The 13953-nt window shown below is 51.3% G+C and overlaps 1 protein-coding gene and 1 long non-coding RNA gene across 4 annotated transcripts in view; one reads left to right on the top strand and one right to left on the bottom strand.

Moving 5' to 3' along the window:
• CLN8 (CLN8 transmembrane ER and ERGIC protein) overlaps positions 1 to 13953 on the bottom strand; it is a 44925-nt gene that overhangs the window by 442 nt on the left and 30530 nt on the right. Inside the window, exons 3-4 of one of the 3 annotated variants that reach the window (XR_006216449.1) lie at positions 5369 to 5459; positions 3511 to 3756 (exon numbers count right to left, since the gene is read on the bottom strand). Coding sequence is in view for 1 of the 3 variants with exons in the window: in XM_042982855.1 (XP_042838789.1) it covers positions 3638 to 3756; positions 5369 to 5459 (210 nt within the window). In the remaining 2 variants the exon portion in view is untranslated. Of the gene's footprint in view, positions 1 to 3392; positions 3757 to 5368; positions 5460 to 13953 lie in introns of those variants that run through there. The other 2 variants (XR_006216450.1, XM_042982855.1) reach the window with 2 other exon arrangements.
• LOC122237810 lies at positions 6594 to 8768 on the top strand. Its single transcript, XR_006216456.1, has 2 exons — positions 6594 to 7522; positions 7894 to 8768. It is a non-coding gene; the product is annotated as an uncharacterized LOC122237810 (long non-coding RNA).

Raw genomic sequence — 13953 nt, 5'->3', positions numbered from 1 at the left:
CAGACTGCGAGATCATGACCTGAGCCGAAGTCAGCCGCTTAACCGACTGAGCCACCCAGGCACCCCAAGATGGTTCATTTTTAAGTTGAGCGGAAAAGAGGTACAGTTGGAAGAGTTTTACATAAACACTGAGTTTTAAATTGTCTTTATTTTTCCTGCTTTCAGATTCTCAAAGCATGATCCTTTGTTCCTCTCTAGTTAAACCTACATCTTTTGGGGCATCAACATTTAATATAAATTTTAAATAATTTTACAGTCAGTTCTATTATTTTCTATCACTTTTTAAAGTATTTTTTTAAATGTTTATTTATTTTGAGAGAGAGAGAGGCAGAGAGGGAGAGGGAGAGAATCCCAAGCAGGCTCCTCCCTGTCAGCAAGGAGCCCAAATGGGGGCTCGAACTCACAAACTGCGAGATCATGACCTAAGCCGAAATCAAGAGGCGGGCACTTAACCGACTGAGCCACCAACGTAAAAAGTGAGCCGATATGTCACAAGCCACCTTCACAACAGGGCAGCCAGCGCCCTGGTGACTGCCCGCGATCGCCGTGCTGCCACCAGGACCATCAGCTTCCCTGCCTTGACCCCAAGTCAGACCTTTCAGTTAACTCTGATCACTTTGGGTTTTTTTTCAGTTTTCATCTAATTGTCCCCCAGATTATTTCTGGTTGTGTTGTTTAAAAGCGGACTACCGGGAAGCTTCTCTGAGACACAAACAGCCCCGCCCTTCCTGGCGCTGAGAGCTGGGCCCTGCAGGGTTAGGTCCAGCCAACATGTGGAGCATTTGTAGATATGACTCAGCGTATGGTCAAGACATTGTTGTTTTAATCCCTTTTCTTCCTTCCTTCCCAAGTGATACTTAGACAAGACGGCTATGTTGGGGAAGATAAGCAACAATGACGTCTGAGGGGAAAATGGTACCGTTTTCTAAAATCTCCTAAGCAGTTCTTCTTCTGAAGACAGACATTATTAGTTGAAATAACAGGCCAATTAAACAGCATTCGTAAGAAGCAACATCCCGCGGTAATAAAACATGCATTTGGCTGCAAAGGTGTTCGCCTTTGTCTTAGCCATGCTTCAACTCGCTGGATGACTGTGTAAAACGTTTAACTCCCGGGGTCTGTGGGCTGGGTTAGATTACCTCCCAAGTCCCCACCCGTCTACAGTAATGGGCAGACCACAGGTTTGATTACACAGAATTCTGCTGTTTTGACCGTCTGCCATTCGTTCCACATGAGGCACCGCGTAGGTTTATTTCTACTAAGAAACAGAACAGATCAGCACCTCCTTTGGGACCCCTTCCCTCCCAGTGGTAACTGAAGTAACCTAATTTTGTATTTGTCGTTCCTTTGCTTTAGTTTATTAGTTTTTTTTAAACTTTTTAAAATGTTTATTTACTTTTGAAGCGGGGGGGGGGGGAGAGGCAGAGAGAGAGGGAGACACAGAATCTGAAACAGGATCCAGGCTCCTAGCAGTCGGCACAGAGCCCGACACGGGGCTCAAACTCATGAGCCGTGAGATCATGACCCAAGCTGAAGTCAGACGCTTAACCCACTGAGCCACCCAGGTGCCCCTGAACTCTGTCATACACTTTAAACACACTGAGATGTTTTCATCGCATGGCCGGGCTCAGGATTACACAGTATCGTGCTTCTTACATCATTTAATATTGGAAAGAAAGGATAAAATGGTATCTTTCCCATCACAAAGTTTACCGACGCATTGGTGCTGAGATTTCACAGGGATCAGAACTGATCCCCAGTCTGGCCTCCCTCACCCCCCACGACTGGGTTTTCCTCGAAGCGCCATCAAGTTCTGATGAGAGGCAAATCACTTAGCCGACATCCTCAATGCGTCCACAACCACAGTATCTGTTATCTTATGAATTATCTGTCAGAAAACAGGGCCTGAGGAACCGAAATACTGGAGGAGAAAGGGAGATTGCCTTGAGCAGAACAGCTCAGTCCTCCAGGCACCAAGCAGGCCCGCTTTCGGTATAAGGCTGGCAAGAAAGCAGTACGAAGGAAGCAGGCATTTTTTTTTCCCAATGTTTCTTTATTTTTGAGAGAGAGAGAGACAGAGAGAGAGGGAGACACAGAATCCGAAGCAGGCTCCAGGCTCTGAGCTGTCAGCACAGAGCCTGACGCGGGGCTCGAACTCACGAACTGTGAGATCATGACCTGAGCCGAAGTCGGCGGCTTAACCAACTGAGCCCCCCAGGCGCCCCGTCTTTAGTTTATTGTTTTAATTACCAGTCCTTCGGGCCCTCTCTCAATCTCTCATATACTGCTTAGATTTGCATGTTCTAGGTCTTGTACACAAACATGTATTTTCCTGAGACGTTCTTTGTTATCCTACATGCAGTTCACTCATTTTCACTACTTTGAAAAAATTAAGTTCTGAATACATCTTACGTGACCCCCAGGGGGCAGGCGTTCTGGACACGCTTCCGCAGACGTTCACGTGCATGTCTGCCTTCCCTCCGAGGATGGACGCCCAGGACCGGAGATGCTGGCTCACAGGGCACGCACATCTTCAGTGTCACTAGGTGACCCAATCCCTTTGCAAACAGGTGCACCAACAGAAACTCCCGCCAGCTGTGCTTAGCCTCCTGGGGTAATTTTTTTTTTTCTTTCTATTTCATACAAGTGTAAATGCCTTTTAGCAGATTAAGGAAGTTCACTTTCACCCCCACATGCCGGGAGTTTTTACTATTAATGGGGTTTGAATTTTACGAAGTGTCTTCCCTGTAGTTATTGAACGAGCATGCGGTTTTTCTAGTGGGGATTCAAAAGTAATAGATTTTCGGGGCACCTGGGTGGCTCAGTCGGTTAAGCGTCTGACTCTTGATTTGGGGTCAGGTCGTGATCTCATGGTTCATGAGTTCCAGCCCCACGTGGGGCTCCCTGCTGATGGCGCAGAGCCTGATTGGGATTCTCTCCCTCCCTTTCTCTGCCCCTCCCTTGCTCATGCACTCTCTCTCAAAAATAAATAAATAAACTTTAAAAAAAGTAATAGATCTTCTAAATTTTAACAATCCTGGCTTCCTAGGATAAAGGATTGCTAGATTCATTTGCCTAATTGTCTCAGGGACTTTTTTAAGTCTAAGTTCATGAGATTGGAATTTCGTTTCTCACACTGTTCTTATCAAGTCTAACCTCATAAAATACATGGATTCTGTCCACTCTCTGGGACAGTTTAAAATTCGAATTCTCCCCAGGGCACCTGGGTGGCTCAGTGGGTTAAGCATCTGACTTCAGCTCAGGTCATGTGAGTTCGAGCCCTGCGTGGGGCTCTGTGCTGACAGCTCGGAGCCTGGAGCCTGCTTCGGATTCTGCGTCTCCCTCTCTCTCTGCTCCTCCTCTGCTTGTGCTCTGTCTCTCTCTGTCTCTCAAAAAATAAATAAATGTAAAAAAAAAAAAAATTGAATTCTCTCTTCCTTGAATATTTGGTAGAACCAGTCCACGAAACCGACTGGAGCTTCTGTTTTCTTGCCGGAAATTTTTACTTACTCAACTTTTTAAATGCCATTTGGACTTTCCGGTCTTGTCAATTTCCTTCAGCCGGTATTGGCAAGTTAGATTTTTTTTTTTTTTTTTTTTTTGGAGGAATGTATCCACTGATTCTAGGACTGTAGAGCTACTTATGACGTGGTCCTGTTGTGGTTTTAATCTCTGCCACCTGCACAGGCTTAGCCCCGCTCGTCACGCCCGCGTTGGTCTTCCACTGCTTCTGTGATACAGGATCACACAGTGAGTCTGAAACAACACAGATGTAGTGCCTTATACCTCTGTGGGTCAGAGTGCAATACGGCTCTCGCAGAGACACGATCAAGATGGTGGAGGGCTGTGTCCCTTCCCGGGGACTCCGGGGACAAGATCTGCCCCTCGCTGTGTGCAGCTTTAGAGGTCATCCGCATTCCCCGGCCCGACGCCCTCCCTCCAGCCTCAGAGCCAACGGCAGTGAGCAGGGTCCCCGTCACGCCGCCTAACTCCAAACACTTCTCCTCCCTCGGCCAAGACCAAGGACACTGGAGAATACTTCGGGCCAGGATAACATCTCCATCTCAAGGTCCTTGCCTTAATCACATCTGCAAAGTCCCTATTGCCGTGTGACGTCACGGAGTCCCTAGCTCTGGGGATTAGGACATGGACACTTCGGGAGACCCTAACTGTGCTACCACAATGTCTGGGATTATTTATTTATGCCTTCTCCCTGGCTCCCTGGCCCACCTCTCTCTCACTTTTCCTTTGATCAGTTTTGCCGGGGACTTTCATTTTTTTAGTCTCTTTGTGTTCTGTCTCTGTGGTGTTATTATTTTTCACTTTATTAATTTCCACCCTCTCATTTTTCTTTTGTCCCTTCTCTTTACTTTTGGGATGTTCTGTCATTCTATTTCTAATTAGCTGACGTTGTAGAGCCAATAATCTTGCCCCCCCCCCCACTTTCTTTCTAGTTAAAGCACATAAAGGGACACACATCCCTGGAATTACTGCTTTAACTGCATTTCACGCTTTTTAAAACAATTTTTTTTCAATGTTTATTTTTGAGAGACAGAGACAGAGTGTGAATGGAAAAAGGGCACAGGGAGAGGGAGACACAAAATCTGAAGCAGGCTCCAGGCTCTGGGCTGTCAGCAGAGCCCAACACGGGGCTCAAACTCACGAACCACAAAATCATGACCTGGGCTGAAGTCAGACGCTTAGCCCACTGACCCACCGAGGAGGCCTTGTTTTGGTTTTTTTAAGAGAGAGAGAGAGCGCTCAAGAAGGGGAGGGGCAGGGGCGCCTGGGTGGCTCAGTGGGTTAGGCGTACAACTTCAGCTCAGGTCCTGATCTCACAGTTCGTGAGTTCGAGCTCTGCGTCAGGCTCTTTGCTGACAGCTCAGAGCCTGGAGCTTGTTTCAGATTCTGTGTTTCCCTCTCTCTCTGCCCCTCCCCCGTTCATGCTCTGTCTCTGTCTCAAAAATAAACGTTAAAAAAAATTTTTTTTTTTTTTTAAAAGAAGGGGAGGGGCAGAGGGAGAGAGACAGAATCCCAAGCAGGCTCCAAGCTGTCTGTGCAGAGCCCGACTCAGGGCTCGATCCCAGGAGCGGTGAGATCCTGACCTGCTGAAATCAAGAGTCAGATGCTCAACCAACCAGCCCCCCCAGGCCGCATGCAGGCAGGTGCATGTTCTCACACCATCTCCTCACCCTGCACATTGTTCTCTTGCACACACAGACCTCATGCCCGGTAGACAGCCCTCAAAAACAGCTCCTGCTCAAGTTGGGGGCGGGGGCGGCCCCACCCGCAAACACACCCACAGAAGTCACAGCTCAGCCACAAGTGGCTGATGGTGAAGCCAGCATAGGGCGCACCCCTGCAGTACCTGGTCCTGAGGGCCAGGGGGCAGCACACTCCGCCTGCGCAGGAGCTCTGCACAAGACTTCAGGCTTCCAGGCCAGAAGACAGCTAACTTCCTGCGGTACACAAAGAGTAGGACAAAATCTCAGAAACTCAGAACTAATCTACACGATAAAGAGTTCAGTTTCCGGAGCAGTGATACTCCGGGAGAAGGGGAAACACGTACGTTTTCAGGTAGTAATTATCTTCATCCTAAAGCAGATCAATGACTTCGTCTTTATAAGAAAGGAGAAATTATTGTTCCAAACACTTCAACGCATCAACGGCACGTGGCTTGAGCGGGGTCTGGGTGACTCAGGCCTCCAGGCCCTCACCTGGAGGCCCCTCCTGCACAATCCTGACAACCCTTACCACTGTCCCCGGCCACCCTGCTCAATTGGGGGGGGGGGGGTTGCTGTTCATGGTCCTATACCTGCACTGTCTGTAGCCAGGGGACAGGGGCGGGATGGGGTGCTGGTCACGGTGCATCACCTGCACTGTGGGTGCCCAAGAGCGTAGGGGACACCCCTCTAAAGTTGGGGGGCTGCCTGTGGTCCTTTTCCTGGGTTGTCTGTGCCAGGGGAAAACAGCACTTCGCTCCAATGGGGGCCTGCGTGAGGTCCTCTAACTGCGCCGTTCCTGGGGAACAAGCGACACCTGGAGCTCTACACGCCCCGTCCTGCAAATCTTCGGGGGGGGGGGGGCGGGCCGCCCGGAGTTCACGGATCGGTGGGAGTTCTGGGGGCCCGCCCTCCAAGGACCCCGGCCTCCCATCCTGGCCCGCAGTCAGCACGCCGCCTCTCCCCTGGAGCCACAGCATCCCTCTCCCCAGGTACCCCGCCCGCGCCCCCAGCCCGCACTGGCCACCAAACTCGGACCCCGCCCCCTCCGCCTGGGGACCCCAGCCTCCCCACCCCGGGCCCGCATTCATGTCCCCGCCCCAGGACCCCCGCCCCAGTATCCCCCCCTTTCCTGGCCCTGAGCCGCACTCACCTGGCAGGTGCCAGAACTTGCCGTCGGTCTGAGAGCCTCTCCCACTGCCCAGCCTCGGCGAGCTAATTGCGCGCCCCGGCCCCGCCCCCAGGGCGGGACCACCTCCACGCCGCGATTGGCCGGCCCAGCCGGGGCCGGATACCCATTGGCTGACCGCTCTCGCCGCGCCCCGCCCCCGCCTCGGCACCGCCCAGTGGCGGCCGGCTCTGCCCGCGACTACCAGCCCAACGACCTGCCGGCTGCGCACGCGTGAGCCGGAGGTGGGGGGACGCGCCGAGGCTCCCCCGAAACCACACCTGTCTTTCCTGAGGGTCCTTGTGCTGCGCAAGCCCAGGCGGGGGCCAAGAACGGGACGCCACCCCCCAGGGACACTGGCCCTTCCTGAGGACCCTTGGGCTGTGCACGCGGGGGCAGGACGCCCCCCCTCCTCACTTACCCTCACCCCGCCCCACACACCTGTCCTTCCCCAAGCACCCAAAGACAGTGCACGCGTGGGCCGGGTCGTGGGCAGGACCCCTCAAATCACCTGGCCCTTCACGAGGACTCTTGGGCTGTGCACGCGTGGGCGGGGGCAGGACCCCCCCCCCCATACAGACACCTGTCCTTCTTGAGGACCCTTGGGCTGTGCCTGGGCAAGGCCCCTGGGCCACAGACCACCCCCCAGAGCACCACCCCTTCCTTCCAGTACTGGTCCAGCCCGCAGGCCGGTCCTGGCCCCTCAGGAGGTCAGCTGCTCTCAGACCCGCCAGGGCTTGGGCCTTAGGAAATGCAGCGAGTTCACACGTTTCCCAGCCAATTTTCAGAGGCAAGGAGTAGTGCTCTGAGAGACACAAGTGCGCCTTCTGCTTCCGCCCCCCAATGCGGAGCGCGTCCTAGGCTTTCCAGCCTTCGCAGACTTTGAGTCCATCTGTGGTGGAAAACCGGCGCACGCTGGGTTCCGCAGGGAAGCGTCCAGCCTGGACGGGAAGGTCAACCCGTGCTGTTGGACTTGTTAACCAGCGGCGCCTGTTTCATGATTTACAAAGAAACGCACTATTGTTACCGTGACCACTGAAGGCAGGGACTGGGGACCCAGGTGTCTTTAACCAGACTACGAAGAAACCGAACTCACGGCTGGAGGATGTTCCCTGGTACACGGGCCTCACAGGTAGCACGGGTGTTCTTGTTTTTCCAAGACGTGGGCTCCTCCCCTCTCCTGCCCAAATCTCTGAACCCCAGAAGCGATTTAAGGTCGGGATTTTACAGCTGCCAGACGTCTCAGAGATCTCTGGCCCCACTCACTTGGCTTAGAGAATAAAACCAAGCAGCTAATTGTCGTAATTAATTGAAACATTAAGTGCCCCTACAGCTTGGCTGCTCTGTGTAAGTTCATTCGCTGACAGTTTTGACTAATGTAAATCACGGTCCTAACACACAGAGACTGTGATGTAAATAATAGTTTGAGGTTATCTTTTAGCAAAGTTTGCTGTTAGCATTTGCTGGTGGAATTGGCTGATCTATTTTTAAATACTATTTCAGATCTTACAGCAGACTGAAGATACTAGAGTCTGAATCAAAAAAGACAGTTCCTTCTAGTGGTTTTAATGCAGAAAAATATTGTGGGTGTATTCCTAGGGTTCTTTCAGGACCCTACTCAAAGGACTTCCACTGAGATAATTACCTTAATGGCCACGGTTTAACAAAACAAGCCGGCTGAATTAGTTCCAGTTTGCCACACCAGAAAATTCTGATCTTTGCTATGCTTCCGGATCAAGAAGACCAGAAATAAGAAGGAAATAGTACCAAAGGACAGACTAAACAAGGGATTTGGAATCCATTTGGGGACGCTACTTTGGTTTCTGAGACTTTGAAATCCTGCGTGACTTACACAGTCTGAGCTCCGGTCTAAACGTCTGGAAAACGGGACTACTAATATGCACATCACAGCTTGGGAGTTTACAAGGGAGAACTCTACAAAGAGCCTGCGTGATGTCTGGGAAGAGCATGGGGAGCTTGGGCCCGGAGCAGCCAGGCGGGAATATTCTCATATTGTCTGCAGGGGCCGATGCACGTGATGGAAGCCTGCGGTGAACGCTCGGGCCCTCCCAGCGGATACCCAGGGGAGCAAAGTGCAGGTGGCCGCCTCTCCCACACCTGTGGGCATCTGCCTCCAGTCCTAACGCTGTTTTACGGGAACTGCCCTAGGACTTGCAAGTCGCTGGAAACTCGTCTTAGTCCTGTGGAGTCCCCTACATGCCGCTAAAAGGACTAGTCTGCTCGGAACAGGACCCAGCAGGGCTGCTGGAGTGCTGGAACCCCGTTCCTCCCTGGGCCGTGCAGCACGACGGAGCGGGGGAGTGGGTGGGGCAGCCCGATGAAGAATGAGATTCAACAGTGAATTATCTTTCAGGCCTGGAATCAAATTTGTCTTTTAAGACTGTGATTTTTGTGGTTTTAAACTTGCCCGTTTCAGACACGTAAACATCATCAGTGCATAGAAACACCGGTCTCTGGGTACGACGGCCCGCTCAGGGGAAGGGAGGGGATCCACCTCATGAAAGGAAACTAAATAACCAGAAGCCCCTGTCTAGACACGTCCAGGTACTGCATGATCCGGCACATGGTACTTTTATGCTACTCAGAAACAGTCATCATAAAAGCTTTTCCTACTGGCCCCAAGATCTCTTGAAAAAATTTCCAAGGAAATCACACCGTACCTTTCCTGCCTCTTCTAGTTTTAAACACTGACATAGTGTTGTGAAATACAATATATAGAAAATTCATGAATCGTAAATCGAATGCAAATGTAACCAGATAAGAAATTAGAACGTTGGTGGCAGGCAGCACAGACGCATCGGCTCCCACTCTGATCCCAACCTTCTCCCGACTGGGACATTACTTTCATTTGCAAGCTAACCACAGCCTTGCCTCATGTTCTGACAGAGTCCCAGAGCCAGAGAACACAGATCCGCTCAACGATTTTATTTATTTATTTTTTTAAGTTTATTTTGAGAGAGGGAGAGAGTGTGGGGGAAGGGCAGAAAGAGAATCCCAAGCAGGCTCCACACTGTCAGCACGGAGCCCGACAGGGGGCTCCATCCCATGAAACGTGAGATCACATGACCTCAGTCCAAATCGAGAGTTGGACTCTTAACCCACTGAGCCACCCAGGCGCCCCCCAGAGGCGACTTTTAAAGCTCATTTGTGTGGTGTTTGGAAAGAAATGTAAAATTAAGTAAAAAGAAAGTGTCAGTTGCCTGACAAAAAAATATAAAACAGGCAACAGTAAAGGTGAATTCAAGGTATTTCAGAAAAGTTTCCCAATGAATTCAAAGTCATCTTGCCAAGGCCAACCCACAGATGGGTACACCTGTTATATATATAATATTTCATATAATACATAAATAATATATCCATTCAGATTTGCATATGCAATAATGAAATGCGTTTTCTCTTTTTGCTCTATACGGACCTCCTCCACAAGAGATGATGAAAGGTTAGAGCTGCACTTTTAGAATATAGTAAGAATGTCATGTTCTTTTTTTTTTAAGTTTTCAAAAAATTTTATTTATTTTGAGTCAGACAGAAAGCATGAGTGGTGGAGGGGCAGAGAGAGAGGGAGACACGGAACCTGAAGCAGGCTCCAGGCTCTGAGCTGTCAGCACACAGCCCGACATGGGGCTTGAACCCATGAACCGAGAGATCATGACCTGAGCCAAAGTTGGATGCTTAACCGACTGAGCCACCCAGGCGCCCTGTCTTATTATCTCATTAGAGTCAAAAGACAATCTCCATTTTAAAAGTAAATGCAAACAGCAAAGCCAGAAAGTTAGATGGAGGGGGTTGCCATTGTTTTCCGGCCTCCGGGGAAAATTTCTCATGTAAAATTACTTTCTCCTGTGACTTTCTAATAGAATCCCATTAAACCCTCTGAAAACACGTTCGTGACTTTGGTTGTGTGGCTTTTCAGGCCACTTCATTCCTGACATTCTGATTCTCTGAAGTGCTGGCTGTCACCTTAAACTAAGAGCTAATTTGGGGGAGGGGAGTGGACGTAAAACACTGTCCTCAAGGGCCACACTCCGACCTCACACGCTCATGGCGGGCAATCAGCGTGTCTGGGCTGATGTATTCCTGTAGCCAGTCTCATTTCTAGAACCTAGTTCTGAGTCAAAGGGTGGCAGCACCTCTTGAATTCTGAACTGCCAGAAACTCTCCACGGGATGGGATGCATCACCGCACGACGGGCCCCCGAATGCTCGGTCCTCAGAAAGCCACTGGCAGGAAGGCCAGTCCAGCAGGGTGACCTGCGTCCTGACGCGCTGGGGCTTCCCAGGTGGTCCTCGAGCGCCGCCCAGAACTCAGAGGCAGCTTGGGCTGGCCATCCTCCTTCCTCCCCTTTCCTTCTGGTCCACAGCCCTTCCCGGGTGGGAGGAGGCCACGGGCACCCAGGGCACCAGACTAGGCCACTGGCACCGCATGTGGGGATCCAGACCCCTCCTTGGACGGCGAGGAGACAGTGACCCGGACGGGGCAGGGGACTGTGCAGATACAGGCCAAGTGAGGAGCAGGGTGAAGCCCGCTGGTGCAGCAGAGCATACAGAGGGCAGTCCCAGGGGGCACAGTGAACCCACGACCTGCACCTGACATCACCCGGCCTGAGGGCCTCTCCCTGACACTTGCCACCCGCCCTTCGCTAAGCCTCCTCCTTTGTCTGTCTGTCCCTGCTGGAACACGCAGGTGTCCTACGGGGCGTGCTCTCTGCTGGGTGCGGAGGGCAGAGGCCACAGAGTTTCTACACCATGGCCGCAATGCTAGGACCGCCGTTCCCTTTCCTGATTCGGATGCTGCTTACAAGAGAGCATTTGCTTTGTAAAAATTCACTATTAGGTCACAATTATTGTCCTTATTGTCCCTGTTTAATGGGAAAGGAAACCAGGGCTTGGGGAGGTTAAATAATTTGCCTGAGGGGGGAAAAAGAAAACCGATGTCACTATTAGAATCACCGCTGTTTACACACGAAGAGGAGAAGCCTCAGTAAGTCCAAGGCCCGGGGCCATGCAGCCAGCGAGGGGCCTGAGACCCACACCCCGGCCTCCGCTGACGCCTGACAGGCTTGTAATCTAGGAACAGAGGGTCACGTTCATCCCCGGGCTTTCCATATTAAAGAAAGCGTTCGTGGGATTAACTGGATGGTGAGCATCTGAGACGCGGGACTCCCTTTCCCTAATTGTACACTTTTGAAGAAAGCTGTGGATTTCATATTGAAATATGTATGCCTGTGGTTTCTACTGTTTTCCAAGCTCTGAGAAAACGGGGCAGCCCTAACATTGGCATAATTGAGTCACCTGTGATGCCTGGCGATTGGGAAGGATGTGCAGACATTACAGAGGTGAGGCCCGATACTGAACGAGGACCCCCCCCCCCACTCCCCAGTACTCGAGTGTGATGACATCTAAAGCTCACGGGACGCTATACCTGCTGTTTTCACATCCTGGGTAGTTCTGGGCACGGGCTGCCCCTGTGATTGGCAGGACGGGAAAGTAGATCTTACACTGCAGTCTGGGCCACCACAGCACGGGGCCGCGACTGTTCTGAAAGGAGGAACAGCGGACAGCACCTGTGAGCACCAGCACCAGGGTCCCTCGAGGTCCGAGCAGCCGGCTCCTGATTCATCTGCGGGCGGGCTGACGGCCTTACACGGGCCCCTGGTGTCCCCGGGGCCCTGGGAAGTCAGCGGGCAGGGCAAGCGACCGTCAGGCCAGAGGGCAGACTCTGCAAACCTGAACGGGGAGGGCCGGCTCCCTGAGCGACCTGGCCCAGGGGAAGGCAATGTTGACGGGGCCTCTGCGGAAGGAGCCCCCAGGGCGCAGAGGGCAACCTGGCCTGTGGCACAGGAGGACCCTCCACTGGGGCAGAGGCTTGTGGGGGGAGCAGGGCGCGGGATACTGATGCCCAGGGCTGAGGAGGGTGCTGGCTGCGGCGTGGACTTGCTTTTTTTCTTTTTTTTTTTTTTTTTTAAGGTTTATGTATTTATTTTGAGAGAGCAAGAGCGGGGGAGGAGCAGAGAGAGAGAGAGAGAGAGAGAGAGAGAGAGAGTGAATCCCAGGCAGGCTCCACACTCAGCACAGAGCCCGATGTGGGGCTTGAATTCATGAACCGTGAGGTCTTGACCTGAGCTGAAACCAGGAGTTGGGCGCTTAATGGACCACGCCACCCAGGCGCCCCTACATTTTACATTTTAAGCATGATTTCATTTATCAGAACTCCTTGGTACACGGGGACCATGGGAGACAAGAAGGAAGATGGTCACCATGGGGTTATATGCACAGCCACAGTTACCCCCAAAGCCCTCTTAAAATTTGAACTCGAGTTTTCTCCTTTGAGTCACTTAAGAAACTTGCCGAGACCTCTATGCAAATGAAGTTGGAAGCTTAGATGAAATGAATACTTTTCTGGAAAAAAAATTTACCAAAATCAACCCCGAAAGACCTACAAGGCTTAAAGGGACCAATTCCATAGAAGAAACTCAGATATTCATCAGGGAGCTACCCCCCAAAAAAGCACCAAGATGGCTTCACGAGAGAGCTCTACCGAACGGTCAGAGGCCAGCTCACCTAACACCTCTCACGATACAACAACATGCATGCCTGTGGTTCTTCATTGACACGTCGTCTATCATTGCCAGCACACCGGAAACTATCTAAGGCCCGAGCATGGGTGATGACAGAACGAAGGATAATTAACATGTAGGTCGTGTGGAGAAGTGATGCGGGGCTTTCTGGATGTAATGCATCCAGGAAAAGAGTAAGTGTCTGTGCAGTAGGAAAGAAGGGACAATAAGAAAACATATGCATGTGCCTACCTCTGAAAAACACCTAAGTGGAGACATTCCTAGGTCATATGTAGAAACATTGCCAATTGTACAACATACTGAAAAGCTACAGTAACGAAGACACTGTGATATTGGTGCATGGGTAGATGTACAGGTAAACAACATCCCGGGGACACAGGGTGCCTACTGATGAGTGCGGTCTCTTCTGGGTGATGACAGTGTTGTAAGTGGACTGTGGTGATGGCTTCACAGCCCTGTGAATCCCAAAACCCACCAAACTGTACGCCTTAAGATTTTATTTGCTTACGTATTTATTTTGAGAGAGAGTGTGTGCGTATGTGTAAATGGGGGAGGGATAGAGAGAGAGAGAATCCCAAATAGGCTCTGAGCTGTCACCACAGAGCCCGACGCAGGGCTCAAACCCATGAACCGTGAGATCATGACCTGAGCTAAAGTCAGACGCTTAACTGACCGAGCCCCCGAGGCGCCCCATCACATCTTGATTTCTAAGTACCAACCCCAGTGAAGAAAACCAGGGTCCTTGGAGAGATGGCTGAATCCAATACAGGGACGATACGGAGAAGGGACATCCTGTTGCAACAGAAAATAAGGACGCACTCAAAAGCAATGATGGGGCAAAGGAAAGGACCCTGGGACCAGTGCGAGGGGCTCCCCCTCACAATCTGGGGCGATCTGAGCATCAGAATGTACACGGAGAACAGTGCATTGTAAATTACTGTGAATAAACTCATAGCACAAAGAAG

The sequence above is a fragment of the Panthera tigris genome, chromosome B1 (assembly GCF_018350195.1).
Source record: "Panthera tigris isolate Pti1 chromosome B1, P.tigris_Pti1_mat1.1, whole genome shotgun sequence".
In the NCBI taxonomy this organism is placed as follows: Eukaryota; Metazoa; Chordata; class Mammalia; order Carnivora; family Felidae; genus Panthera; species Panthera tigris.
This window is presented reverse-complemented; position numbering and strand designations above follow the sequence as displayed.